At 50.0% G+C, this 25546-nt stretch overlaps 2 protein-coding genes across 2 annotated transcripts; one reads left to right on the top strand and one right to left on the bottom strand.

Annotated features, from left to right (window-relative positions):
• Positions 1 to 2998: 2998 nt before the first annotated feature.
• On the top strand, positions 2999 to 6093 carry ANTKMT (adenine nucleotide translocase lysine methyltransferase). Its single transcript, XM_056866575.1, has 5 exons — positions 2999 to 3160; positions 4105 to 4209; positions 5115 to 5255; positions 5613 to 5663; positions 5905 to 6093. Exons 1-5 carry the CDS (start codon positions 2999 to 3001, stop codon positions 6091 to 6093), a joined length of 648 nt encoding a protein of 215 aa, XP_056722553.1.
• Positions 6094 to 7608: 1515 nt separating this feature from the next.
• On the bottom strand, positions 7609 to 20292 carry CCDC78 (coiled-coil domain containing 78). Its single transcript, XM_056866419.1, has 15 exons — positions 20215 to 20292; positions 19436 to 19567; positions 18815 to 18901; positions 17777 to 17956; positions 17375 to 17548; positions 16963 to 17013; positions 16518 to 16606; positions 16136 to 16214; positions 15084 to 15209; positions 14622 to 14833; positions 14246 to 14420; positions 13904 to 13944; positions 10142 to 10208; positions 9109 to 9209; positions 7609 to 7735 (listed from the first exon to the last, which is right to left on the bottom strand). Exons 1-15 carry the CDS (start codon positions 20290 to 20292, stop codon positions 7609 to 7611), a joined length of 1719 nt encoding a protein of 572 aa, XP_056722397.1.
• Positions 20293 to 25546: the final 5254 nt, after the last annotated feature.

Here is a 25546-nt window from a genome sequence, read left to right as displayed (position 1 = left end):
CTCTACCACTGAGCCACGGCCCCTCCACACTTCCTGTTCCCTTCGGAGACTCCTGTCTTTCTGCCAGTTTTTGCAAGATAGATGGTAAAACGTGGCAATATAGGGGGTTACCGCACTTGTATTCCCAGCGATGTATTAAGAGTTTGAAAACGTTATAAAAAATACTGTTCGCACTTTCTATGTATTCCCACCGATGTATTAAGAGTTTGAAAACATAAAAAATACTGTTCACACTTTGTTTGGCCCCTTTAGCTGTGAAGACGTCTTCCAACCATTTACAAGCCGTGGTATCCAAAAACCCTTTTAAAGCTTCAAACTCTTAATACATCGCTGGGAATACAAAGTGCGGCAACCCCCATAGACTCTGATGTCGTCAGGGCCCCCAGAAAGGATTCTCTGGTGTGAAAAAGGAGGGATTTGTAGGTGCCAGGATTTCCAATGGACAGATCTTTGTGACTCTCTCCCCCGCGTTCACGACATCACAGAGCTGTCTGACATCAGAAACCACAATATTCAAAAACCAGTGGGAGAACATTTCAACCTTCCAGGACATTCTGTTGCAGATTTAAGAGTAGCAGTTCTCTTACAAAGAATTTCAAAGGGAGATTGGAAAGAGAAACTGCTGCATTACAGTTGATATTCAAACTAAAGTCAATGCATTTACCTGGGCTGAATAAAGACCTTGCATTCATGGCTCATTACCAATGCTGATTTCTCCACACCCATCTCTCCCCCGGACATCACAAACTCTTCTGCATACCACACCTAATCCCATCACGCCTGCGATTCACTTTTACATACTGTTAACATTGACATACTAATGCTTGTCTGAATTCACTCTCCTCTACTTAAAGACCGACGGATTCACCTTCTAGCTGTATCTGAAGAAGTGAGCTGTGGCTCACGAAAGCTCAGACCCTACCAGAAAATATTTTTGTTAGTCTTTAAGGTGCTACTGGACTCTGGCCCTTTTCGACTACTGCAGACAGACTAACACGGCTACCCGCTGTGAATTACATTACAGAGGTTTGTTTCCCCTTTTTGCACAGCGGCACTCCAGGAGGGGAGGGCCAGTTTCCACACGGAGCTGAATAAAGGACGGACCGCTGGAGCAGGGAAAGGACCCGAGCTTCCGGGATAGGTAAAGGGGCATTTCTCATGCATTTATTTATTAGCTGCCTCCCGGCAAGGCGTAGCAGCTCAGTGTGGGGTCCCAAGATATAAATAAGCGAGCCCCTTCTGAATGCTGATCTGGGAGCCTCACATTCCCGACCATTAACCCTTCACTTACTTTCTCACCGCCCCCCTATTAAATAGAATCAGAAAACTGGCTTATGGACGTTTATGAATGGGAGGTTTTGCATTGGATTTGCTCTATAAATGCACGTTTCCCCCCCCCCCTCCATCCGAAATCTCAGAACTTTTTATGGGGGCTTGTTTTTGGATTTTAAGAATTTGGATGGGGAAATTGCGCATCCAGAGAGCAGCAAATCCAAGGCAAAACCTCCCATGCATAAATGGTCTATTAAGTGGGGTTTTCTTCTTCTTCTTGCGAATGGGTTGTTGAGACGTAGGCCATTTATGCCTGGGAGGTTTTGCCTTGGATTTGCCGCTTTCTAGATGCACATTTCCCCCATCCAAATTCCCAAAACTCCACAATAAGCCCCCATTCACAGTTTCGAGAATTTGGATGGGGGAGATGTGCATCTAGAGAGCGGCAAATCCAAGGCAAAACCTCCCAGGCATAAATGGCCGTAAACAGGAGTCCTCTGAACCATCTGGGCTCGGACAGGGTTGCCTGCCACGTCTCTATCCCCCTCTCCCATTTTATTCTTACAACAAGCTCTTGAGTCAGATTACACGGGGGGTGGGGGGTGGGATATTGACTAAGAACAGCTCATTTATGCATGGGAAGTTTTGCCTTGGATTTGCTGCTCTTTAGACGCACATTTCCCCATCTGAATTCTCAAAACTCTGCACGGGGTCCTATTGTTGAGTTTGGAGAATTTGGATGGGGGAAATGTGCACCTGGAGAGTGGCAAATCCAAGGCAAAACCTCCCGTGCATAGTTGGCCAGTTAGCTTCTGTTCAGTTGGGATTTTAACCTGCGCCTCCCAGCCCTAGGCCAGCGCTTTGCTGGTGAGATCCTATGCAGCATTACTCTAGTGTAACCTAGGGTTGCCAGCTCTGGGTTAGGAAATTCCTGAAGATTTGGTGGGGGAGGCTGGGGAGAGGCGGGACCTCCCTGGCTCAGTTGTTCCACCAGGCTGATAGTTGATAGGGTTGCCAGCTCCAGATAGGGAAATATCTGGAGATTTTGGGGGCAGAGCCTGAGGAGGGTGGGGTTGTGGGAGGGGAAGGACTTCAATGCCACAGAGTCCAATTGGCGAAGCGGCCCTTTTCTCCAGGTGAACTGATCTCTATCGGCTGGAGATCAGTTGTAATAACAGATCTCCTGCTAGTACCTGGAGGTTGGCAACCCTAGTTTTAGCTGAGGAGGTATGTTTGATCTCCGATTCTAAATGCCATCACTATATTTGTTGTTAGATACGTTTGAATTGTGTTTTTTTTTTTAATCTATTTGAAGTGTGATTGTGTATTTTGCTGTTAGCACTGCTATGCAGGGGGAGGGCAGGATATAAGTGTAAAAAACACACACAAAATAATAAAGTCATTTTGAAAAAACCTTTTTGTAGTTCTGAGCTTGTAGCAAGCTTGTAGCAAGCTCAGACCTTTCTGCGCTTTGGGAAGGGCTTTCGCCGGTGCCTTCTGATACTCTTGCTTCCTCTTGACAGTTATGGTCAACGTTCAAAACAAAAATGAAAGCCCCAGCACCACGCAAAACAGGATTTGGCGAGGAAACGGCAGGCTTTTGACAGCCCTTCCCTGTTAATTCGGCCGCTCTCTGAGACAAGCAGTGAGGCTGGGCAGGTCTCAGCCCTGTCATTTGGGATGCAAGGGCGGCCTTTGACGTGCAGATCCTTTTGCTTTTGCAGACATGGACCCCGAGGATGCGGAAAGGCTGGCGGCTGAGATGCACGGGAAGCCTGTCAAAGGCTGGGACCTTTTGCAGATCGCTACAGGCACTGGTTTGGCCGCCTATGTTGTGTGGGCGGGAATTCTCATGCCTGGATTCCGCAAAGTGCCTTTAAAATTACAGGTAAAGCCACAGGTGGTTTGGCGGAACTTTTTAAAGCGTGGATCGAAAAGTGAATTTGACCGTTGGGAATTTCTGCAGATTGGCGCAGCCAAATACAATGTATACGCCGTACCTAGGATCTAGGGCAGCCAGCCTCCAGGTGGCACCTGGAGATCTTCTTGAATTACAACTGATCTTATAAGAAAGACCATCTTAGATCTTCCTATTTGGTTAACTTCACATCTCAGAACCTTAGGGGGGCTTTCACCTCCCTAAGATTTCAGACCATGCCTTCAGCCTTTCTGACAGGGCGGTATAATAAAATCCCAAAGGAACATCGCACATGTATCTGTGGATCTTTATCACTGGAAGGCATTATTCATTATGTGCTATCATGTCCGTTATATAGTGAGCCTAGAGCCAAATTCTTGGATAGAATTCTGAAAGGAGTAAATTTTTGTTCTGAAATTGATAGTTTTTTTTTAACTCTGATTCGCACGTCACCTTCAGAATGTCTCAATTCGCTATAGCGGCCAGGAAGATTAGAGCTCTTGAAGCTATTAAGAAAAATTTTGTATAGGAAAGCAAATGAGTGCGATCTTTGTTTTAATAGAGATTTTATATGAAATAGTTTTTATCCAGGCAATGTATATTGATGTAATTTTATCCCTTTTTTGGCTTTTTGTACATATGTAAGGATATTTTGGAACGGCCTATGGCTAAACAAATAAATGAATTCTCTCTCTACAACTGATCTCCAGAGGACAGATAGTTTCCCTGGCAAAAATGGCTGCTTTGTGGATGGTGGACTCTATGGCATCAAAACCCTGCTGAGCCCCTCCCCAAACCCCACCCTCTCCAGGCACCACTCCCAAATCTCCAGGAATTTCCAAACTTGGAGTTGGCAACCCTAGCAGGACCTCTTCCAATTCAGCTCTTGCCTCTTTCTCTCTCCTCCAAACCAGGTGCCATACTTCCCAGCAAGTGCCAAACAAGTGGAGAATGTGATGTTGCTGCTGGAAGGCCGCACTGGAAAGATGGTGGATTTAGGGTCAGGAGATGGCAGAATTGTAAGAATCCTTGAACATGATACTTTGTGAGGCTTGCTACAGACCCAGGAGAAGGGTTCTAGAGGTCAGCCTCCCTGAAATGCTAGTTTTCTATATGGAGGATATTTTTTAAAGGAGAGTGTATTTTGTCATGTGGGAAGGCAGTATGGTATACGCTGATACGCTTATCGGATCTCGGAAGCTAAGCAGGGCCAGTACGTGGAAGGGAGACCTCCAAGGAAAAGGAAGGCAATGGCAAACCGCCTCTGCTTCTCACTCACCTTGAAAGCCCCTCGGGCTGGGGGTTGCCTTCAGTGGGCTGCGACTTGACGGCCCTTGACACACACGTTCTGTCATGTGAGCCCACACCTGTGGTCTGAAGTGGTTCAGCCCAGCTACAGGTATACCACTTCAGCAAGGGCCATGCTTAAGGTTGGGTAGACTTGCAGTGCCTTACAAACTGTCTCCCTCCCTGCTAGGGCGCCCAACCCTCCTAGATAGACCAGGAATCTACCAGAATCAGCATCGATCTTCCGGTTGCTGTGAAAAGCAATTCAGGAGATTTTAATAGTATGTTTTAAGAAAATCTGTCCCCCGGCCCAGCTTCTCACTCAGCATTCTTCCTTCATTCCCAGGTGTCCTTAAAGACAGCACAGTAAACACGCATGCGAGTTGGGCCTGCGCAACTTATTGTACTGTCTGGGAATGAGGCGCGGTGGATCCTGGGGTAGGGCAGGGCCGGTGGGACTGGATGGCATGAGGGAGGACTCTTCCAGACAGACTTCAGAGTCGGCCAGCCAGGGTCTCCCAGGGCGCCCTGGAAAATAGCAACGCTGCAGCTAAGGGGTGGCCTCTCTCTCATGGGTCCTGCTACCCCGGGCACTTCGGACAGTCCCCGTGGTGTGACACTCTGGCTGTGCTTCCAGGTCCTGGAGGCCTACAGACAAGGCTTCAGGCCCACTGTCGGATACGAACTTAATCCGTGGCTTCTGCGGCTGTCCGGCTATCACGCCTGGAAGGCCGGGTGCTACGGCAAGGTCTCCTACCTCCGGGAGGATCTGTGGAAGGTAAGAGGCTCCCAGGAAGCCGCACGGAGGATAGGTGCATCGCGACAGGGCGCGAAGTGTGTCGGCTTCAAGGCGGTGACCTTCCCCGGTCAGTCAACATGTAGTGTTTATTTCCTTGATGTATCAAGATATATCAAGACCCATTGGATACAGTCGGCAGAACCAAGTGATAAAAGCTTGGGGGTGGGTGGGAGAGACAGTACCAATTCAGGCTGCAGTAGGGGGAGGGACCGCTTGCATAAATACGATATCTACATGGCAGGGAGAGGGGTTCGGCTTAGCCCAAAGGATTCAAAGGATTCAATCGAGCTTGGCTGTGGGTCATGCTAACTGTTTGTTCTGGCTGTTTCTCTTAAGGTGGATCTGTCAGACTGTACTAATGTAACTGTGTTCTTGGCACCTAGTGTGGTAAGTACAATGTTTCTCCCCGGGACTGGTTTAGGGAGAACCAGGTATTCCTTCATTCCAGACAGATCTCTAGAGGCATGAGGTGGAACTGATTAGTATAGTAGGACATGCTTGAGCAGCAGCAAAAATCCAGGCTTGTAAATAACCGCTCGCCTAGTCACCCTTGGTGAGGAAGAGTGATCCCTAGGTGACCAGAGAGGGAAGCTTTACTGAGCTTGGTTCTGTTTTTTTCCCCCCCCAGCTGCAGCTTCTGGAAAGGAAGCTGCTCACGGAACTTCCGGATGAGGCCCGAGTGATAGCCGGGCGCTTCCCACTTCCCAGCTGGACGCCCACAAGCATGGCTGGGGACGGACTGAACCGAGCCTGGGCCTATGATCTCAAGGCTGTACGGCAACCCAAGCAGGACAATCCAGAAGGAAGACGGGCATGAGAGATGAAGACCAAAGCTGATGGGTGCTGCTTTGCCTATTAAAAAAGACAGGGCCCCCTTTTTCAGCCTAAAACACCATGAAGTGCCAATTGCAAAGGGTACAGAGAGGAATAGCAATGATGGTTTGGCAGGCAAAAATCACATGATCCTGAGCTTCCCTCAATCTGAATCCTGACTAGCTGACGATGCCGATTCTGGAAATTCCCTTGAGCCTCTGCCAAAAAATGGGGCAGGCTGATTGACTGATTTTAATATATGTATTTTGTTTAAATTTCTTTGTTTTGAGCTCTCCCAGAACAGGAGGTATCTTGGGAAGTTTCATTTATCACTGAAGTGGTATCTCTCTGTGTGGCCTGTCCCATTTCAGACTGTGGCAAGTGGGTGGCTCACTTGATCCTTTGTACAAAAAGATCATCCCTGCATCCAGAAAGCAAGCACGTCAGGGATATGGCTAGAACCCTTCTAGCCTGAGAAGCTAGTTTTCTAGGTGCGAGGAGTGTGTGGGTAGAGGCATTCCCAATTGTTCATTCAATCTGATGGGTGGGCTGCCTCTGTTGTCATGGCAGTGGGCCCGTTTTATCACCCTTCCTTGTTTCACTTACCTCCCATTTCTTGGATTGGGGCCCACCTGAGCCCCTCCCCAGGCAATTTTGCTGCATATCCTTTGCAGTGTGCATTTACCAAGCTGAGAATGAGCTTAGGTGGATCAAGTCAGACGCCTCTGTTTTTTTTAAAACCAGATTCTTCTATATGCATTCACTGCGCGCGTCTCATGACATGCGAGCGATTCTGTCAGAGAATTACTGGGCCAGAAATTCATTTTTAAAGGAACAGAAAAGGTTGTTATTCCTGGGATGCTGAGCGGTCCAGCAAAATACTGATTTACTACACTTGAGTAATACACTGTGCAATCCTAAAGAGAGTTACTCCAGTCTAAGCCCATTCATTTCAATGGGCTTAGACTGGAGTAACTCTCCTTAGGTTGCTGAAGCCACACATGTTACCTGCAGGATTGTTTTCAACAGCTACCCTACAAATACCCAACACTTCTTCCGAATCTGCTGCAAGGGCCTAAACTTCAGCAGTAAACGACAGTCATTTGGAGTAAGTTGTGGGGAGGAGGAGATGCAAATAGCATGTGAGAAAACTGCTTGAATGTGGAACTCAAGAGCTGAGGTGGGCTAACATATAGGACGTGATTCTTATACCAGGAAGACCCTGGTTCAAACCCTTACTCACCCTTGGCGCTTACCGGGTGATCTTGGTCCAATCATGGTTTCTCCACCTAACCTCCCTTACAGGGCTGTTGTGAAGATTAAATGGGTGGCGGTGGTGGTTGAACAGCATCCTGAGCTCCTTGGAGGAATGTTTTTGTGTTTTTTAAAATTTAAATCAGTTTCCTTGAGCAACTTTGGCGTCCAAGACCGAAGAGCTGCAGCATCTGGCAGGCTAAGCTGCCCGTCCTCTTGACGGATCCTCTCGGCTGCCCCTTCCCGTAGCTTTGTGTTGCAGACGCTACATTTCGTCGCTCAGATTCCTTTTGGGTTTCAAAATTGGCGGAGAATCGGCAGCTCCGGCACTCAGGGCTCGGGGGCCGTCTGTCCCCAGGAGTTTCCTCAGCCTCACAATTTCTTGTTTGTATCTGCAGCAAAGTGATTTTATTCATTAGCCGAAATAAATTTTACTGTACGACTGAAATGTTGCATTTTCTGTGGCTGAATTGCTGCACGTGTTGGAAGCTGCCCTGAGCCCAGTGAATAAAATAAATAATAAAACCTTTGTGTCAAGGCAGTTAGGCTCACAACCTAGCAGGCTCTGACTTTCACGAGCCCCCCAGACAAATGCAGAGGGGGCACGTCACTAGAGCAGAGGGAGAAACCAGTGAGCAGAAAATCAGTCTGGTGGCACACCTGGGGATTCTCACAGATACGCCGTGCCCGGGTTGAGGGGCATACAATGAAGTTGAACACAGGCGCATTGGACCGAAGAAGAAGAATTGGTTTTTATATGCCGACTTTCTCTCCCACTTAAGGGAGACTCAAACCGGCTTACAATCACCTTCCCGTCCCCTCCCCTCAACAGACACCCTGTGAGGTAGGTGGGGCTGAAAGAGTGGGACTAGCCCAAGGTCACCCAGCTGGTTTCATGTGTAGGAGTGAGGAAACCAACCTGGCTCACCAGATTAGCGTCCGCCGCTCATGTGGAACAGTGGGGAATCAAACCCGGTTCTCCAGATCAGACTCCCCCGCTCCAAACCACCGCTCTTAACCACTACACCATGCTGGTACATCCAAAAGCAAAAAAAAGGGGGGTTGCATGGCTTTTGTTTTTGGAGTGCCCTTCAACCAGCGGTTTAACCCAGGCTCAATTTAAACCTGATGCAGGCGTGGGATAGGGGAGGCTGAGCATCTGGCCATCACACACCCAGCGCTTCGCTTAAAAAGCTTTCAGATGCTACACGTACAACATTGCAATGCCCGCCTGAGCTCTGGATCTCTGCTGTGCTAGCGCGGCGCATTTAGTGGCCAAGGCCTCGCTTTGGATGATGTTGGATGTATGAACATAAGAACATAAGAAAAGCCCTGCTGGATCAGACCAAGGCCCATCAAGTCCAGCAGTCTGCTCACACAGTGGCCAACCAGGTGCTAGGAAGCCCACAAACAAGCCGACTGCAGAAGCATTATCCTGCCTGCGTTCCACAGCACCTAATAGAATAGGCCTGCTCCTCTGATCCTGGAGAGAATAGGTGTGCATCATGACTAGTATCCATTTTGACTAGTAGCCATGAATACCACTTTCCTCCATGCTGCGTCACTCAGATAGGTTCTTGCCTGACAGTGCCAGCGTCACATTTAAAGCGGACCCTCGGAGGCACGAGAGGCAGGGAATTGGTGCCTGGCCCCTTTCAGGCACCTAACAGAGCCTGCTTCCCGAAGCGACAGGAGATGAAGCCAGCAAGGTGGGCAGGCAAGCCTTTGCAGAAGTCTTCAGTGGGGCAGGAAAGAGGGGCCTCACCTCACGAGGTGCTTGTCCACGTAGTCGTGCAGTTCAGCGACCTGCTCTTCTGCTACCATTGCCCGCGCCAGCAGCTGGCTCCTCTCCTTCTCCAGATCTTCCTGTGCAAAGGTAAGCAGGGAGGCAGGAAGAAAAGAAGATTATCGACTCAGTGGGAATCTAGGCCAGTCCATGTTGCACGGAGCAGCCTTGTGGAACGGCTGTAGGACCTGCTGCGTCTGCGCATGGATGGGCTGAGTTGGTAAATGTGTACTAGGCCATATAGGAAAAGATGCCAGCATGAGATTGACAACCTCCAGGTGGGGCCTGGGGATCTCCTGGAATTATGACTGAGCTCAAGACGACATAGACCAGTTCCTCTGAAGAAAATGGCTTCTTTGGGGGGAGGGGGTGGACTCATGGCACTGTACCATGCTGAGGTCCCTCCTCTCCCAAAGCCGCACCCTCCCCAGGCTCCACCCCCAAATTTCCAAGCATTTCCCAATCCGGAGCTGGCAACCCTGTGCAGGCTTCAAAAAGATTCCTCCCCCCTTTTCAAATATCGATCGTTTTCCGCTTCATAATCAGGGGCTAGAATGCGAAACTACATAGGTGGACCCTTGCCGAGTAAAGCTGCTGTGGTCAGACCTCTTCACGGTAAGAGGAGTGGGTGCAACTGCTATTGGCTGGTAGTACGCCGCCTCTGGATTGGGCAGGCCTGGAATAAATATTAGGAGCCCGGCTGTCTGCTTTTTGCCTGGTCAGCAGAGCAGGGGAGTTTGCATATTGGAATCTAGCTCAGCCTCCAGGTCTTCTCGTTTCCAGCCTGGCCACCAACATGTTTGTATATTTTTCAAAGGGATGCTTGAAAAGTGTGCCTTGCATTCACTGACGTGGTCCGTGTGTAATCTGTACGTCAGTAATCTGCAGTTTATCCTTAGTCAAGCCCTTAAATTTGGATGTGCATCTGTGAGCCACACCTGTTTTTTTTTTAAAAAAGAGGTGCGTGCAAAACCGAAACCTCGCGATGACACTCTCAGTCCGAGCGGTTTACCTGTACGGTGTGTGTGAATTCTCGAAGCTGCTTCCTGAGCTCAGCCCAGCCTTCCTCGTTCAGCATGCTAGGGGGGAAAAAAGGAGCCTGGGTTGAGTGAAACCTGGCCTCGGTAATCCCCTCCATCCATCAGCCCCCAAGATGCTTCTGATGAAGAGGCCTTTCAGGCCACAAAAGATTCTGCTGTTGGTTTAAGGTGACCCCAAATCCCTGTTTGCCTTTGGTATTGAATTTCCTTCCGTGCAAGGGACAGGCCCTCTGCATCCCAACTTAACAGCTTTCCTGAGATACGTCAGCCTTTGGAAGGATAGGACTTTGCCATTCCAGAAGAAGGGAGATAACCTTTCCCTTTCTCGCCGTTGCCCCTGTTGGACACATGAAGCCGCCTTCTACTGAATCAGACCCTTGGTCCATCAAAGTCAGTATTGTCTGCTCAGACTGGCAGCGGCTCTCCAGGGTCTCAGGCAGGGGTCTTTCCCATCACTTACTTGCCTAATTTCTTTAACTGGAGATGCCGGAGATTGAACCTGGGACCTTCTGCATGCCAAGCAGATGCTCTACCACTGAGCCACAGCCCCTTTGTTATTCAGAACTCTGTATGTCCCTTATCCTAATTTTCCCACCCATGCACACAGCAGCCCTCCCAAGTTTCCTGCGACCTTTCCTAAATCTTTGGAGCAAAGCAAGTTTGAGAAGTACCGGAGAAAAGCTGGGGAAACCCTGGAGGTGCCCGGATGTACCACGATGCTGTGGGGAAGCAGTGGGGAAAAACCCCACTTCCCAAAAGCACTTCCCAAAAACTTGGGGGCAGATAACCCATGCGGAAATGGCCAAAGTTGCCCTTAAGGAGGGAAAGAGTTGGCCCTCGGTGTATTGTGAAAGCAAATTTTTTGGCATGTATACAAAAGCTTCCTTCTAAGACTCGAGCGGAGTCCAGGCAGCCCACGTGAGTATGTTAACCTGGGGCTGGCATACAACCTAGTGAGATCATTACAGAGGAATGCAAACATTTCAACATCGATCCTACTTTCCTTGGCTTGATAATGGAGGTTTGGTTAATCAGTATGGAGATGGAAACTCCACGCTTAGCGGGGTGGGGAGCCTAGGTGTCCCTCCTGGGAGCTCAAAAGTGAACTGGGACGTTACACAGGCCCATCCCTATGTTCTCAGACACCTTCCTGCTGTGCCACTTCAAGATTTCTGCCGGAGATACGGGGACTGTGCCTGCGTGGCTCGTCTGACAAGAGAGTGGCCATCAGCAAGTGGTCTGTGGGCTTCCCCCAGCCCTGGACTGGCTTTGCAGGCGCAAGCGGCTGTCCTATACTGAGCCATGTCGTTGGGTTGTCACGGTCAATACTGTCTCCTTCCGGGTCTCGGCGACAGGTCTTTCACATCTCCTGCTCCCTTAGGCAGATCATGAGAGGGAGGGCATCTTGGTCATCTTCTGGGCACGGAGTAGGGGTCACTGGGGGTGTGTGGGGGTTAGGTAGTTGTGAATTTCCTGCCTTGTGCAGGGGGTTGGACTAGATGACCCTGGTGATCCCTTCCAACTCTATGATTCTATTCTATGATTCTACCTGATCCTTTTTAACTGGAGATGCTGGGGATGAAATCTGGGCAGGTGCTCTGCCGCTGAGCCACGGCCCAACCTCTGTGATGTCTCTGATCCGTGGGAGCATGCCCCGACCTCCGACCTCATTGCAAACTTAACCGTGAGCATAGGCTTCCGGCAGTCTAGAACTTCGCCTGTCCCTGGGCCGGAGAGGCTGAGAATACTCCACTCAATTTAGTTATTCCCATCTGATGCACCCGGCAAAGAGTTCTTTGCATGGGGCTGCTTTGGCCAGTGAGAAGCGGAGGGAAGCTTTGCCAGAATGTCAACTTTGGCCTTAAAAAAAAAAGGAGAAGATAAAAACCCTTTTCCTTAAAAAAAAAAAAAAGAAGAAGAAGAAGATAAAAACCCTTTTCTGTGCTTCTGGGCAAATCCACTCATTTGCACCGCAGTGTCTCGAACAGTGCGGATAGGTGATTTAATTGCAAGGAAATACGTGCGGCAGCCGTGGGAAAGTTCTTCCTGGTCCGCCTGGGGACTTCTAACGCAAAATATAGGTCACTTCTGAGGTTTGGGGGAATTCTGGCTGTATAGAACGGATGGTATGAATTGAGGAATGCATTGTGCTGTAGCTCGACCTCTGTGGGATGCAGAGGGTGCATTGAGGCTGCAAGGGTGCCCTCTAGGGGTGCATGAGAGCCATGAAACCCTGGAGAAAGGGAGATGTATGCTTCTTAGCTGTGTGTGCGCATGCGGTCAAGTCACAGCCGACTTATGGCGACCCCTTAGGCTTCCAAGGCAAGAGAAGTTGTGGAGGGGCTGTAGCTCAGTGGTAGAGCCTCTGCTTGGCATGCAGAAGGTCCCAGGTTCAATCCCCAGCATCTCCAGTTAAAGGGACCAGGTGAGTAGGTGATGGGAAAGACCCCTGCCTGAGACCCTGGAGAGCCGCTGCTGGCCTGAGTAGACAATACTGACTTTGATGGACCAAGGCAGCTTCATGTGAGGTTCAGAGGTGGTTTGCCATTGCCTGCCTCCATGTGGGCTGAGAGAGTTCCGAGAGAACTGTGATTGGCCCAAGGTCACCCAGCCGGCTTTGTGTGGAGGAGCGGGGCATCGAACCCGGTTCTCCAGATTAGAGTCCGGTGCTGTTAACCACTAAAGCAAGCTGGCTCTCCAGTTTTCTTGTCTACTTAAGGTTTTTCCCCTTTGCTGTCAAGTCGCAGCCAACTTATTGTGACCACGTGGGGTTTTCAAGGCAAGAGACATCCAGAGGTAGCTTGCCATTGCCTGCCTCTACGTCACAACCCTGGACTTCCTTGGAGGTCTCCCTTCCAAATACTGACCAGGGGTGACCCTCCTTAGCTTCCAAAAGCTGACAAGATCAAGCCAGCCTGGGCTTGAGACTACCTGAGGGCTACTGTAAGTAGGGAAATGCGACCTGCCCCATCCACATCTATATATTTTATCCTACTCTTCCGCCAAGGAGTTCAGGGTAATGTACATTGTACATCCCCGCCTCCATTTTATCCCCACAACACCCTTGTGTGGTAGGCTATGCTTGGGGTTGCCAACTTCCAGGTGGGCCTGGAGATCTCCCGGAATGATAACTGATCTCCAGACGATAAAGAGCAGTTCCCCTGTTTGGAGGATGGACTCTATGATGTGATACCCCATGGAGGAGGAGGAAGAGGAAGAAGAAGAGAGTTCGCTTTTATATGCTGACTTCCTCTACCACTTAAGGAAGAATCAAACCAGCTTACAATCAGCTTCCCTTTCCCTCCCCACACCCTGTGAGGCAGGTGGGGATAAGAGTGCTGTGACTCGGCCAAAGTCACCCAGCTAGCTTCATGTGGAGGAATGGGGAATCTGGTTCAACAGATTAGTCTCCTCCGCTGATGTGGAGGAGTGGGGGAATCAAACCCGGTTCTCCAGATTAGAGTCCACCACTCTTACTCAACTACACCACGCTGGCTCCTTCCCCTCCTCAAGTCCCTCCCCTCCCCGATCCATGCTCTCCCCAGGCTCCACCCCGCAAATCTCGAGGAATTGCCCAACCTGGAGCTGGCAACCTAGATCGGCTGGGATAGGGCGACTGATCATCCAGCGCACTTGGTAGCAATGGGGGCCTTTGAACCTCGGGTCTCACAGATCCTAGTCCAACTCTCTGACCACGAGACAGTGTTTCCCATCTGGTAACAGCAAGTACTCACTGTGGAGGTGAAGTCCTTGTGCTGTTTTCACTGAACTTGACCTGCAAGGACAGAAATAAAGGCCTGACATATTTGAACAAAGATGACTGAAAGCCCCTCTGGTAAGGAGATTTAAGATGATAACCCAGTTAAGTTTCCTCCAAGGATCGAAGGACAGATGTATAGCCCCACATACTCAACTGGTCCTCTGTACCCAGCACTACCCCGGTGGGTCCTGCAGCCCCCCACCGGCATGGTTTTGTCTGGAGGACCGACCAATCCTCTTGGCAACATCCCACACCTTCCAGAGGGACCCGCTACCCTGGCGGCCAGAACGCGGGGAAATCCGTCCCCCGTCATCACCTTCATCTGTAGTTCGTGCAGCTCGGCTTCCAGCCTGGCTTTGTCTTCCCGCAGCCGGTTCAGCTCTTGAGAGGTGCTGGTCAGCAGCTCAGCGTCTGAGATGGCGAGGTGGTGTTCTGGAGGGCCGGGGTCCATTCCATCACTGCCCAGTGACCGGATCTGTTCGCGCTGCATCCTGTCGCCAAACGGATAAATTAGCTCACCGGCGGAAGCATTTGCAGGCCAGGATCCACTCCGTCAGAACGGCGTTCAACAAAAACAGGCTCCGTCCTACTTCAGCCTAGATGCAAAAGCCGCCCTTCCCCAAACATCTCAGGCCTAGCCCCCCTCAGCTGTAGAGATCATCTGCTGCACCCTTCCAAGGTTGCCTCCCTACCTGTATGCGATCAACAGGTTCTCATGCGTCTTGACCAGGTTCTGCAGGCGTTTCTTGTAGCCCCGCGCTGCCCCGGCCAGTTGCTCCTCCCGAGACCGATGGGAAGCCCGGATGTCCTTCAGCATGCTGTCCACGAAACGCTTCATGTGAGCTGCTTCCGACGGCACTTTATCGGCCCCCGTCTTCTCCACCGACTCGCTATCGACATATGCCTTGAAATATACAGGGCAAGATCATGTCAGCCCAAAAGGTGGACAGGGGAGGTACATTCTGCGGCCTGAGAAATACATGAATTTAAGATGCTGACCCAGAAGGGAGGCCCTTATTCATTTTCCCTGTGACTGAGAAACTCTAGTGAATTTCACTTGATGGGTGACTGGGGAGTGTGCCAGGGACAAAGGGCATCTTCCATTGGAGGCCCTCAGTGGACTTGGCAGCGGGCCCCAAGAGGAAAACGCTCACCGCCAGATCCGCGATGTACTGCACGAGCCGTGATCGGTACTCTTCGTTCAACTCCTTCAGCTGTGTTTGGAGCCGGGAATTCTCAGCCTCGACTTCTTGGAGCTGGCTTTGGGAGGTGAGGAGAACCTGCAGCCCGAGAAGGTAAAAAGAAAGGGGGGAGCATGGGGGGTTATCGTATGATTGTATGGTTGCACTGTACAATTGCAGCGCTCTAAATTTAAAAAATCAGATGGTACCTTGCTCTTCACTTGTTTGAGAGATTATCTTCCACTAGAAACAGGGCTTTTTTGGTGGTGGCACTTTAACTGTTTTTGTATTCCCAGCGATGTATTAAGAGTTTGAAAATGTTATACAAAACATCGCTTTAAAAGGGTTTTTGGATACCACAGCTTATAAATGGTTGGAAGACGTCTTCACAGCTAAAGGGGCCAAACAAAGTGTGAACAGTATTTTTTATAACAGTTTCAAACTCTTAATACATGAGTGGAAATACATAGAAAGTGCGAACAGTATTTTTTATAACATTTTCAAACTCTTAATACATTGCTGGGAATACCTAGTGCGGTAACAGCCTGTGTCTCTCTTTTCCTAGTGCGATTGACCAGGCCTGCACTCTACTGTGGCTTTTAGAAGATTTCTCAAAAACATCTTTGGCCAGGCCTTACTTTCAAGCTTCTAGTCATACTGGGTTTCTGATTGTGTCTGGTTGCTGCTTTCGCAGCCCTTTAGTACAATTAGAATCATAGAGCTGGAAGAGGCCAGACAGGCCATCTAGCCCAACCCCCTGCTCAACGCAGGATCAGACTAAAGCATCCCTGATGAGTGTTTATCCAGCCGCTGCTTGAAGATTGCCAGTGATGGAGAATGTTTAATTCTTGTTCTTATGACCTTTTTATTATTCTGCTCTAAGCTGCACCTGAGGTCCTTTTGCTGGACAGAAAAGTTGTAAATGAACTATGGCAAACATGTCGTTCAGGACTGTCTTTCTTCACCCTGACTTGCTGTCCCCCCCTTTTTTTTTGCAAACTAAACACCCCTCAAGCTCTCCTTACCGCCGACTGTTCTGCTAGCTTGTGCTGCGTGTTCCGAATCGCTTTCTTGGCTTCCTGCAGCTCTTTGCCCATGGCCACCCTGCCAACAGAAGAAACACCGTTGCTCACAATTATGCCCGTCACGCTGGTTGGTATGCACAGAATACACCGAGACCTCGATGCTGTGTGGTGGGACGCCAGCACTGCCCACCTCCCTCCCACCTGCGTGGGATTATAGGGTTGCTAACTCCAGGTTGGGAAATTCCTGGAGATTTGGGGGTGGAGCCTGATGAGGGCGGGGTTTGGGGAGGGGAGGGATCTCAGTGGGGTATAATGCCATAGAGTCCACCCTCCAAAGCAGCCATTTCCTAGTCACTAGCCGGGGCCTGTTGGCGTCCCTCACATTCTCTCCTCCAGTTTCCGTTGTTGGGAATTGTACATTTCCTTCATCTTTTCCATCTCTGCGATGATGTGATCCTGATTTCCAAAGAGCTGTGGAGTGGGGGAGGGGAAGCAGAAGGCTGTCAGAAAATCATACGGAGGCAAAGGACTTCCTGCACCTAGGTCAGATGGGGGCTACTGAGGTTTCCATACTCTAGCTCTTCGTGCTTGGCTCCCTGGGGGTCTGTGCCAAAGCACAGCCTCTCAGAACCACTTCATTGTGTGACCTACTCAGGCTCACGATGCCATGAAGAAGAGGAAAATACCAAAGCCTATGGAAGCACAACTGAACAATCCTGCCGGCTTAGAGGGCTTTGTGCGGGATGATTTCCTCCCAGCTTGGGCCAGTATTACAGAGCACCATTTTGATCCCCCTCCTGCCACCATGTCAGGGGGGCCACACTCACCGTTTTCTCCAGTTTCCGACGTTCGTGTTCCGAAGCAATCACATCTTCTGGCTAATGGCAGGAAAACACAGAAGACTGAGCTTAGGCACATGAAATTGCCTTCTACCAAGTCAGAAGTTCCTCAGCATACATGAAGCCTTATACTAAATCAGACCGTTAATCCATCAAGGTCAGTATTGTCTACTCAGACTGGCAGTGGCTCTCCAGAGTCTCAGGCAGGGGTCTTTCACATCACCTACTTGCCTAGTCCCTTTAACTGGAGATGCCGGGGATTGAACCTGGGACCTTCTGCATGCCAAGCAGAGGCTCTACCACTGAGCCACAGCTCCTCCTCTTTGGGAGACACCACGGCAATGAAACAAACATCCGATCTACGTCATCTGGCAACCCGGTTTGGCCCAAAGAGTCTTACCTTCACTTTGCGGGCAGAGAGACGGTGCACTAAAGCACGCACCCGTTCCAGTTCGGCAGAAGGCTCGTCGGCTTGGCCTCGGGCCTTGGGGCTGTTGCCCTGCCCTCGGGGATGAGAACTCCTAGTGTTGGCCAGGTTGAGTAACTCTAGGCTCAGCTCTTCGTTCTTGGTGACCTGCAAAACGCGACAGGAGACAGGACAGGTTTGTCAGGGGCTGGATGGATTCGCACCACCAGCCTCAGTTCAGGCTGAACGTCAAGGCCGCCAAGAGAGGATAAAAGTCTGGTGTTCTTGGTCACTACGGAAGACCCTGGAACTGGGCAAGCCATGCCTCTGATTTTCAACTTATATTTGGACCGGGACTAGGTGATGTTAGAGGAGAGCCAGAGGGAAGGTTCGTACTTCCTGCTCATGCTCCCTGCTCAGCGCCAGATAATTGCTCTTCAGGACCAGGTATTCATCTGCCAGCTCCTTGTGGTTCGTCTCTAAGGCACGCAGCCTTTCCCGCAAGGCGTCGCGCTCCCCGGTGGTCTTCTCATCATGGAGTTCGACTTCCAGAATATGATTCTCCAAGGCCAGGATCTGGGAAAGCAAACATCCCGGTTTTCGGGGTGAGGGGAGAAACAGTTCCATCCTAATCGTACCTTGGGTTGGGGGAGAAGGGGAATGTTATTCTAATATTGTGATCTTTGTGCATTATCTATCTGTTAAGGGCTACCTCTGCCACCCCGGTGTGAGTAGTCAAGAAGAAGAAGAGTTGGTTTTTTATATGCCGACTTTCTCTCCCATTTAAGGGAGACTCAAACTGGCTTACAATCACCTTCCCTTCCCCTCCCCACAACAGACACCCTTGTGAGGTAGGTGGGGCTGAGAGTGTGACTAGCCCAAGGTCACCCAGCTGGCTTCATGTGCAGGAGTGGGGGAAACCAATCCAGTTCACCAGATTAGCCTCTGCCGCTCCTGTGGAGGAGTGGGGAATCAAACCCGGTTCTTCAGATCATACTCCACTGCTCCAAACCACCGCTCTTAACCACTACATCACGGTGGCTCCCTGCACAAGGGCCAACCCTGGTGAGGGAATCCTGGGAATTGTAATTTGGTGAAGTGCTGGGGGAGGAGGGTGGGATGCTAGGCTAGCCTTCCCAGGGTTCCTCGGGAAAAGAATATGTCACACATGAAGCTGCCTTATACTGAATCAGACCCTTGGTCCATCAAAGTCAGTATTGTCTGCTCAGACCAGCAGGGTCTCAGGCAGAGGTCTTTCACATCACCTACTTTCCTAGTCCCTTTAACTGGAGATGCCGAGGATTGAACCTGGGACCTTCTCCATGCCAAGCAGATGCTCTACCGCTGAGCCATAGTGTCTACAACGGGGAGGGAGTTTGGAGGTCCAAAAGTGCTCTGTGCACTGCATCGTGGAACCTGCCCAGAGAGACCTACCGTGTTCCTCAGTTCAAAACATTCCTCCTCGTACTGCTCTCTCATCTTGTTGCTCTCGATCTGGAAATCAACCAGGTCCTTGGAAATCTACAAGGAAGACAGAACAAAGTTTCCCTGCTGCTTTTGGGGCACAGAACACCTGCGTTCCGGCCCTCAAAACCCTGAAGGACCCCTTAAGCAGAAGTTCTCAGATAAAAGGAGGAAACAGAACAGCAAGCTTCACACAGCAGGAGAAAAACACACAAATAAAGACAGCAACGTATAAAACCGGCAATTTAAGGCCAAGGAACCATAAAGAAAAGTGACATTAAAGCATAAGCAGACCAAAAAAAAAGGGTATTTCCCAACATTTTGTAGAAACCAAGAATGGTTTGTGACTGATGGCCACCATTTAGTGACTGGTTCTGCCTTTGGGATGGCCGTTTTCAGCCGGGACAGGCATCGGGGAAGTCTCCAAGGGGAGGAAGTTCCAGAACGGGGAGGCCCTGCTAATTGTCGCCGTCGTCCTCCCCTTTAAAAAAGGAGGACACAACAGTATTTCACCTATCTTAACGAGGAGGGGAAAGTAGCGTTGTAGAAGAACGTCTTCTCATCCCCACCCATGCCGCTTGCGTCGGTTACCTTCAGTTTCTCTTCTTCGCTGCAGACCAGCCTCGATGACAGCGCTGTCTTTGACCCGGCAAGCTGCCCTGTTTTCTCCTGCAGCTCTCCCAGTCTGGCGTACAGCCTTTCATTGCGATCTTGCAGCTGAACCTGCCAGTGTCCATCATAGAATCATAGAGTTGGAAGGGACCACCAGGGTCAACTAGTCCAACCCCCTGCACAATGCAGGAAATTCCAAACTACCTCCCCCACACACACACCCAGTGACCCACACTTCATGCCCAGAAGATGGCCAAGGTGCCCTCCCTCTCATCATCTGCCTAAGGTCATAGAATCATCCAGAGCTTCTTGGAGGAAGTGTGGGATAAAAGGAAATAGGCAGACGGATAAGAGCCGACGGGTCTGTTCAGACCCAGCATGGCCCCTGAGCAAAGACTCGAACCTGGTACCTTCTGCTCTTCCCCTGAGCCACAGCCCCTCCCCTAATTGTAATTCCGGGAGATATAGTTGCATATGTATTAGAATTTGTTGAGCCCCATGCTAGTTGTTGTTTGCAGTTCCCACCTGGAGATTGGCAACCCTGCTGGTAGGCCTTACAGTCACCCTGACCACATTGGGCATCCCACCACAACATACCCAATATTTCCCCTTTCACGCGGCAAAGACAGCGTGTAAGAGGGGGTGTCTGAACTGAAACCAGTGTCTGAAGAAATCCATCAACTTTTCTATGGCTCTCAGGACCTAGGTACTTCTGCCAGTATAATCTCCAGGAAAGCAACTTTTAACGGGGCACTTACGTTTTCATTGGTGAGGTGCTGGACCTGTTCTCGGAAGGCACTGATCGTGTTGGTCCCGGAGGCGTTTCTAGAGTCCATGAGTTCCAAAGGGGAAGTGAGTGGGTGATACCAGAGGGCTTGTATGGCGTACGGTCAGAGGCGGAGGAAAAGCTAAACAGAATCCAGACGATTGTATCTGGCAGAGGCCGCTTTTCTGAGCACGGCACAGTCCTGGTTGCTATCAACTCAGGTTGCTAACGGGGCGTGCCCTCCACCTTGTGGATAAGGTGGAACAAAGCGACGGTTTCCGCTGGGAAGTACTTCAGAGAATAAAGGCTGAGATTCCCCACCCCCACCCGTCATTAATTAATGCCATCTTATTCCCTATTAGTATGTATGGGTGTGTAAGCTGGACAACGAAGAAAGGTGATAGGAAGAAAGCAGATTCCTTTGAAATGTGGTGTTGGAGGAGAGGGTTACAGATACCGTGGACAGCCAAAAAAAGCAAATCAGTGGGTTCTAGATCAAATCTAGCCTGAACTGACCCTAGAAGCTAAAATGACTAAACTGAGGCTGTCGTATTTTGGTCACATTATGAGAAGACAAGAGACACTGGAAAAGACAGTCATGCTGGGAAAAGTTGAGGGCAGCAGGAAAAGAGGAAGACCCAACAAGAGATGGACTTACTCAATGAAGCCACGGCCCTCAATTTGCAAGATCTGAGCAAGGCTGTCAAAGACAGGACATTTTGGAGGACACTGATTCATAGGGTCGCCGTGAGTTGGAAGTGATTTGACGGCACTTAACACACGCCACTTGTCATGCTGGGCATGAGACCCATGATTTTTCATTGAAGTGGAAAGGGTAAAAAAAAGAAAACCTGACTTTGAGGGGTCAACGTCAATGACGGAATGGGGGGGGGCGTTCTGGACCAAAACACATCCCTGAACCGCCAGATCTGTTACCCAATTCTGATATTTTCATGCAGCTCATTTTGATCTGGGCCTTTGCAAATTCCGCAGTTTTGAATGGATGGAAATTAGTGTGTGTGTGTGTGTGTTTGTTTATACGCGAGGCTGGATAACTGGAGTAACTAACTTGGCATTGGATAGCGGTGCATCGGGAAAGAGTCCCTGGCCGCACACGTGACCGACACAATATTTCTGCAAATATGGCAAAACATTTAAGATGCCTGACCTTTAAGAGAGCCCTGCCGGATCTACAACCCTGAGCCACCAGGCCCAGCATCCAGTCCTCCACCACCTGTAGTTGGATGCCACTGAAAAGCATACAAAGAGGGATTTGTGGAGCAAGAGCCTTATTTTATTGTTACCCCCCCTGCAACTCTTATTCAGAGGTATACTGCTTCTGAACATGGAGGTTCCCTTTAGCCATCACCACTACAAGCCGTATATTCATCTGCCCACTATGAATTTGACTAATTGCCCCTTCTGAAAGCATCTAAGCCAGCGGCCGTCGTAAAGGTAAAGGTAGTCCCCTGTGCAAGCATCCTATATGTGTACATATGAAGCTGCCTTATACTGAATTAGCTCATAGGTCCATCAAGGTCAGTATTGTCTACTCAGACTGGCAGCACCTCTCCACGGTCTCAGGCCGAGAGAGGTATTTCACATCACCTACTACCTGGGTCTTGACTGCAGATGCTGGGGATCGAACCTGGGACCTCCTGCATGCCAAGCAGAGGCTCTTCCGCTGAGACACAACACCTCCTTATTAATCCTCAAATGTACCCCCAGGAGGCAGCAGGAAATAGTTTGGCGGGGGGTGTGTGTGTGCCAGCAGTCCCTATGTACACCTTTGTAGTCATCCCCAAGAGAGTAAACTCTTTCCTATAGGATCAAGAGTTGCCAAGGGAGGAGTTCATTCATTGGGCAATGACCAGAACTAGTGGATATGCGTTGTCTGAAATAAGGAGCAAGAATGTTATTAATGGTACTGGTACAAATGAAATGATTAGGCAATGAATTAATTAGGTACCCCTGCCACAGCCTCTCGAGATCCTGGCCTCAGGTCCTGTGGCAGTGAGTTCCGTCAGGAAATTCTGCATGGCTGTGGGGGAAGCATAACTTCATGAACGCCCAGCAAACAGAAGATTTGGGGTGCCTTTAAGGATAGCAGAATCGGTCACTGGCAGACCTCAGCCAGGGGACAAAGCTGTCCTGCAAAGAGCGAAGTAGGGGAGGGCTTTTTGCCGTGCTGATTTTCTTTACGTGGGACTTGGTTATTTGTTTTATTATTTATTGGCTTGATTTATACCCCTCCTTTCTCACCGGGACTCGAAGAAGATGACAAAAATATTTTGTTTCTTTTTAAAAGGCAATCACGCTGCATAAAACATCCAATAAACAATGCGCTAGGACTACGCTGTAAACAAGGCAGAAGATAGCGAAATATACTGGTGAGCATTCAAACATCCAAGTCCCTTCACTCGAAGTAGTCCAGTTCACATTTTAATCTTTTGCTCTCTGGCATATGCAGAAATCAGCCCTGCGGGATGTGCCCTCGACTAAAGCTGCAGAGCTTTTGGCAACAGACAGGTTTAGAATCACAGAGCTGGAAGGTACCACCAGGGTCATCTAGTCCAACCCCCTGCACAATGCAGGAATTTCACAACTACCTCCCCCCCACACCCCCAGTGACCCCCACTGAATGCCCAGAAGATGACCTCTCATCATCTGCTTAAGGAGATAGAATCAGCATTGCTGACAGATGGCCATTTAGCCTCTTCTTTAAAACCTCCAGGGAAGGAGAGCTCTACACCTCCCGAGGAAGCCTGTTCCACCGAGGAACCGCTCTAACTTGTTAGAAAATTCTTCCTAATGTCTAGACAGAAACTCTTTTGATTCAATTTCAACCCATTGGTTCTGGTCCGACCTTCTGGGGCAACAGAAAACAACTCGGCCCTCTCCTCCATATGACAGCCCTTCAAGTACTTTTGCGAAGCCCCGAGAGAGCGCTCAGTCTGGTCAGATCTTGGAAGCTAAGCTGGCTCGGCCCTGGCTAGTACTCGGACGGGAGACCACCAAGGAATACCAGGGTCACTACGCAAAGGCAGGCAATGGCAAACCCCCTCTGTTCGCCTTTTGCCTTGAAAACCCTACGGGGTTGCCATAAAATTGGCTGCGGCTTGGTGGCGCTCCCTGCCACCCTGAGATACTGAGTTCTGTTCCGCCAATGAACACAAGAGGGGAGCAACGTGCTATCCGCAAAGAGCCGCAGGCCAACTGTGATAGAGCCGGTTCACACGTGGGAAAAGCAGACAGAGGTAATGTTCTTCCTGTCCCTTTCTCTCACAGTTCATGAGGCTGGTGGGCAGTAGATTCAGGAGCGAGAAAAGAAAGCGGCTCCGTCACAGCAAACGTGATGAACTTGTGGAACTCACTGCCACAAGATGTAGTGATAGCCCTCGGCTCGGCAGGCTTCACTGTGTTGGAAGGGGTTTTAGAGGCCATCTAGCCTAACCCCCCCCCCCATGAATGCAGGCAATCCAAAACTACAGGATTCCCAACAGTCCAGCTTCTGCTTGGGGAGAGAGAGAGACCACCGCTCTCCTAGGTAGATTGGCTGAACATGAAAGTGGTTCCCTAGTGGAAAGGGATCTCTGCCTGCCAAAGATTGATCGATTTGGCATTTATGGGGGTGGATAAGGTGTACCTATACTTTTTTTGGAACATCTGAATTGATCCTAAGGGGCAGCCGCCACAGCAGGCAAGCGGGAGCTTCAGAAGAGTGGGAGGTTTATCCTCTCTCCTCCTCTTAGCACAGGGGGAACTTGCCTGCCACAAGGTTTATCGATTCGGCATCCATGAGGGAAGGAGAGAGAAGATAGGGCTTGCTTTTCCTGCCGATAAGAACGTTTCTGTGCTCAGAGGAGAGGTTTACTTAGCAGAAGACAAATGGCTTTGCTGACTGGGCTCCTCCTGATGTAAAACCCAAGACATTCCAGTCATTGTTACCTTTCCCTTCTGCACACAAACACCCTCTTTCCCCGGCGTTGCTCGGTTTTCCATACCTTGTGGGTACGGACGAAGTGCTCTCCTCCAGGGTCACCTTTGCACTTTACCGACGTTGTCAGTAATCCTCACAGTAGCCTTGTAACACTGTCCTAAGGACGCCCCAACAAACCCTCCAAGCAAAGCAGCATGGCTGGATCTTGGGGAGGAGGGGACAGCTGCCAATTTGGGAGTTGTAAAAGTCGCAATTGGGTGCCGATTGCCAGAATTCTTGTAATTAAGCCAGAATGCTTTTGAGTAAACGTGGACAATTTCATTTTCACTTAGTGCACAGGGTGTGAGCTGATCCACCCATGCGATTGCTTTCAGGAACCAGGCCTGCGCATACCATTTGACACCCCCTGGTGCATCAGAACCTGCAGGGTGCATGTCTGCACCTCCTCTCTCCCCCCACCCCCAGTATCTATTGAACTGAGGCAGGCTTGGGGATGCCAACACCAGCTTGGAGATTCCTGGTGGTTTGAAGGCAGAGGCTGGGGATGGCCGATTTTGGGGTTTGGAGAGAGCTCAGCAGGGATGCAATACAATAGAGACTGTCCGCCAAAGTTGCCGTTTCCTCTGGGGAAACTGATCTCTTTTGATCAGTTGTGGTTCCAGGAGCTCTCCGGGCCTCACCTGGAGGTTGGCAACCCTAGGCAGGCTGGTTGGGTAAATGGTGACAGAGCATCTTGACCTGACAACCAGAATGTTTGAAATGAAACCAATGTTTTGTGACCGATGGCCACCAGTTTGTGACTGGTTCAGCTTTTGTGGTGACCATTTTGTGGCAGCAGCCATTACCCTTTCTCAAGTGCCTGGGATGTAGGGGGGACCCTCACTTTACAATTGGGGCTGCCAACACTGGACTGACAGATTCCTAGAGATTTTGGGGGCAGAGCCTGAGGATGGTGGGGTTTGGAGAGGAGAGAGCCCACTCTCCAAAACAGCCATTCTCTCCAGGGGAACTGATCTCTGCCATCTGGAGATCAGTTATAATTCCAGGAGGTTTCCAGACCCTGCCTGGAACACATTAACACATGAAGCAGCCTTCTACTGAATCAGACCCTCAGTCCATCAAAGTCAGTATTGTCTGCTCAGACCGGCAGCGGGTCTCCAGGGTCTCAGGCAGAGGTCTTTCCCATCACCTACTTGCCTAGTTCCTTTAACTGGTGATACCGGGGATTGAACCTAAGACCTTCTGCAAGCCAAGCAGATGCTCTACCTCTCAGCCACAGCCCCTGGAAGCTGGCAACCCCCCTCCATTGTAAGTTACAATATCCATTTCTTTTGTAAGAGGGAAAGTACCAGAGACATACAGTGTTCTAGTAATACTTATTTAC

Source organism: Euleptes europaea, chromosome 21, assembly GCF_029931775.1.
Source record: "Euleptes europaea isolate rEulEur1 chromosome 21, rEulEur1.hap1, whole genome shotgun sequence".
Classification (NCBI taxonomy): domain Eukaryota; kingdom Metazoa; phylum Chordata; class Lepidosauria; order Squamata; family Sphaerodactylidae; genus Euleptes; species Euleptes europaea.
This window is presented reverse-complemented; position numbering and strand designations above follow the sequence as displayed.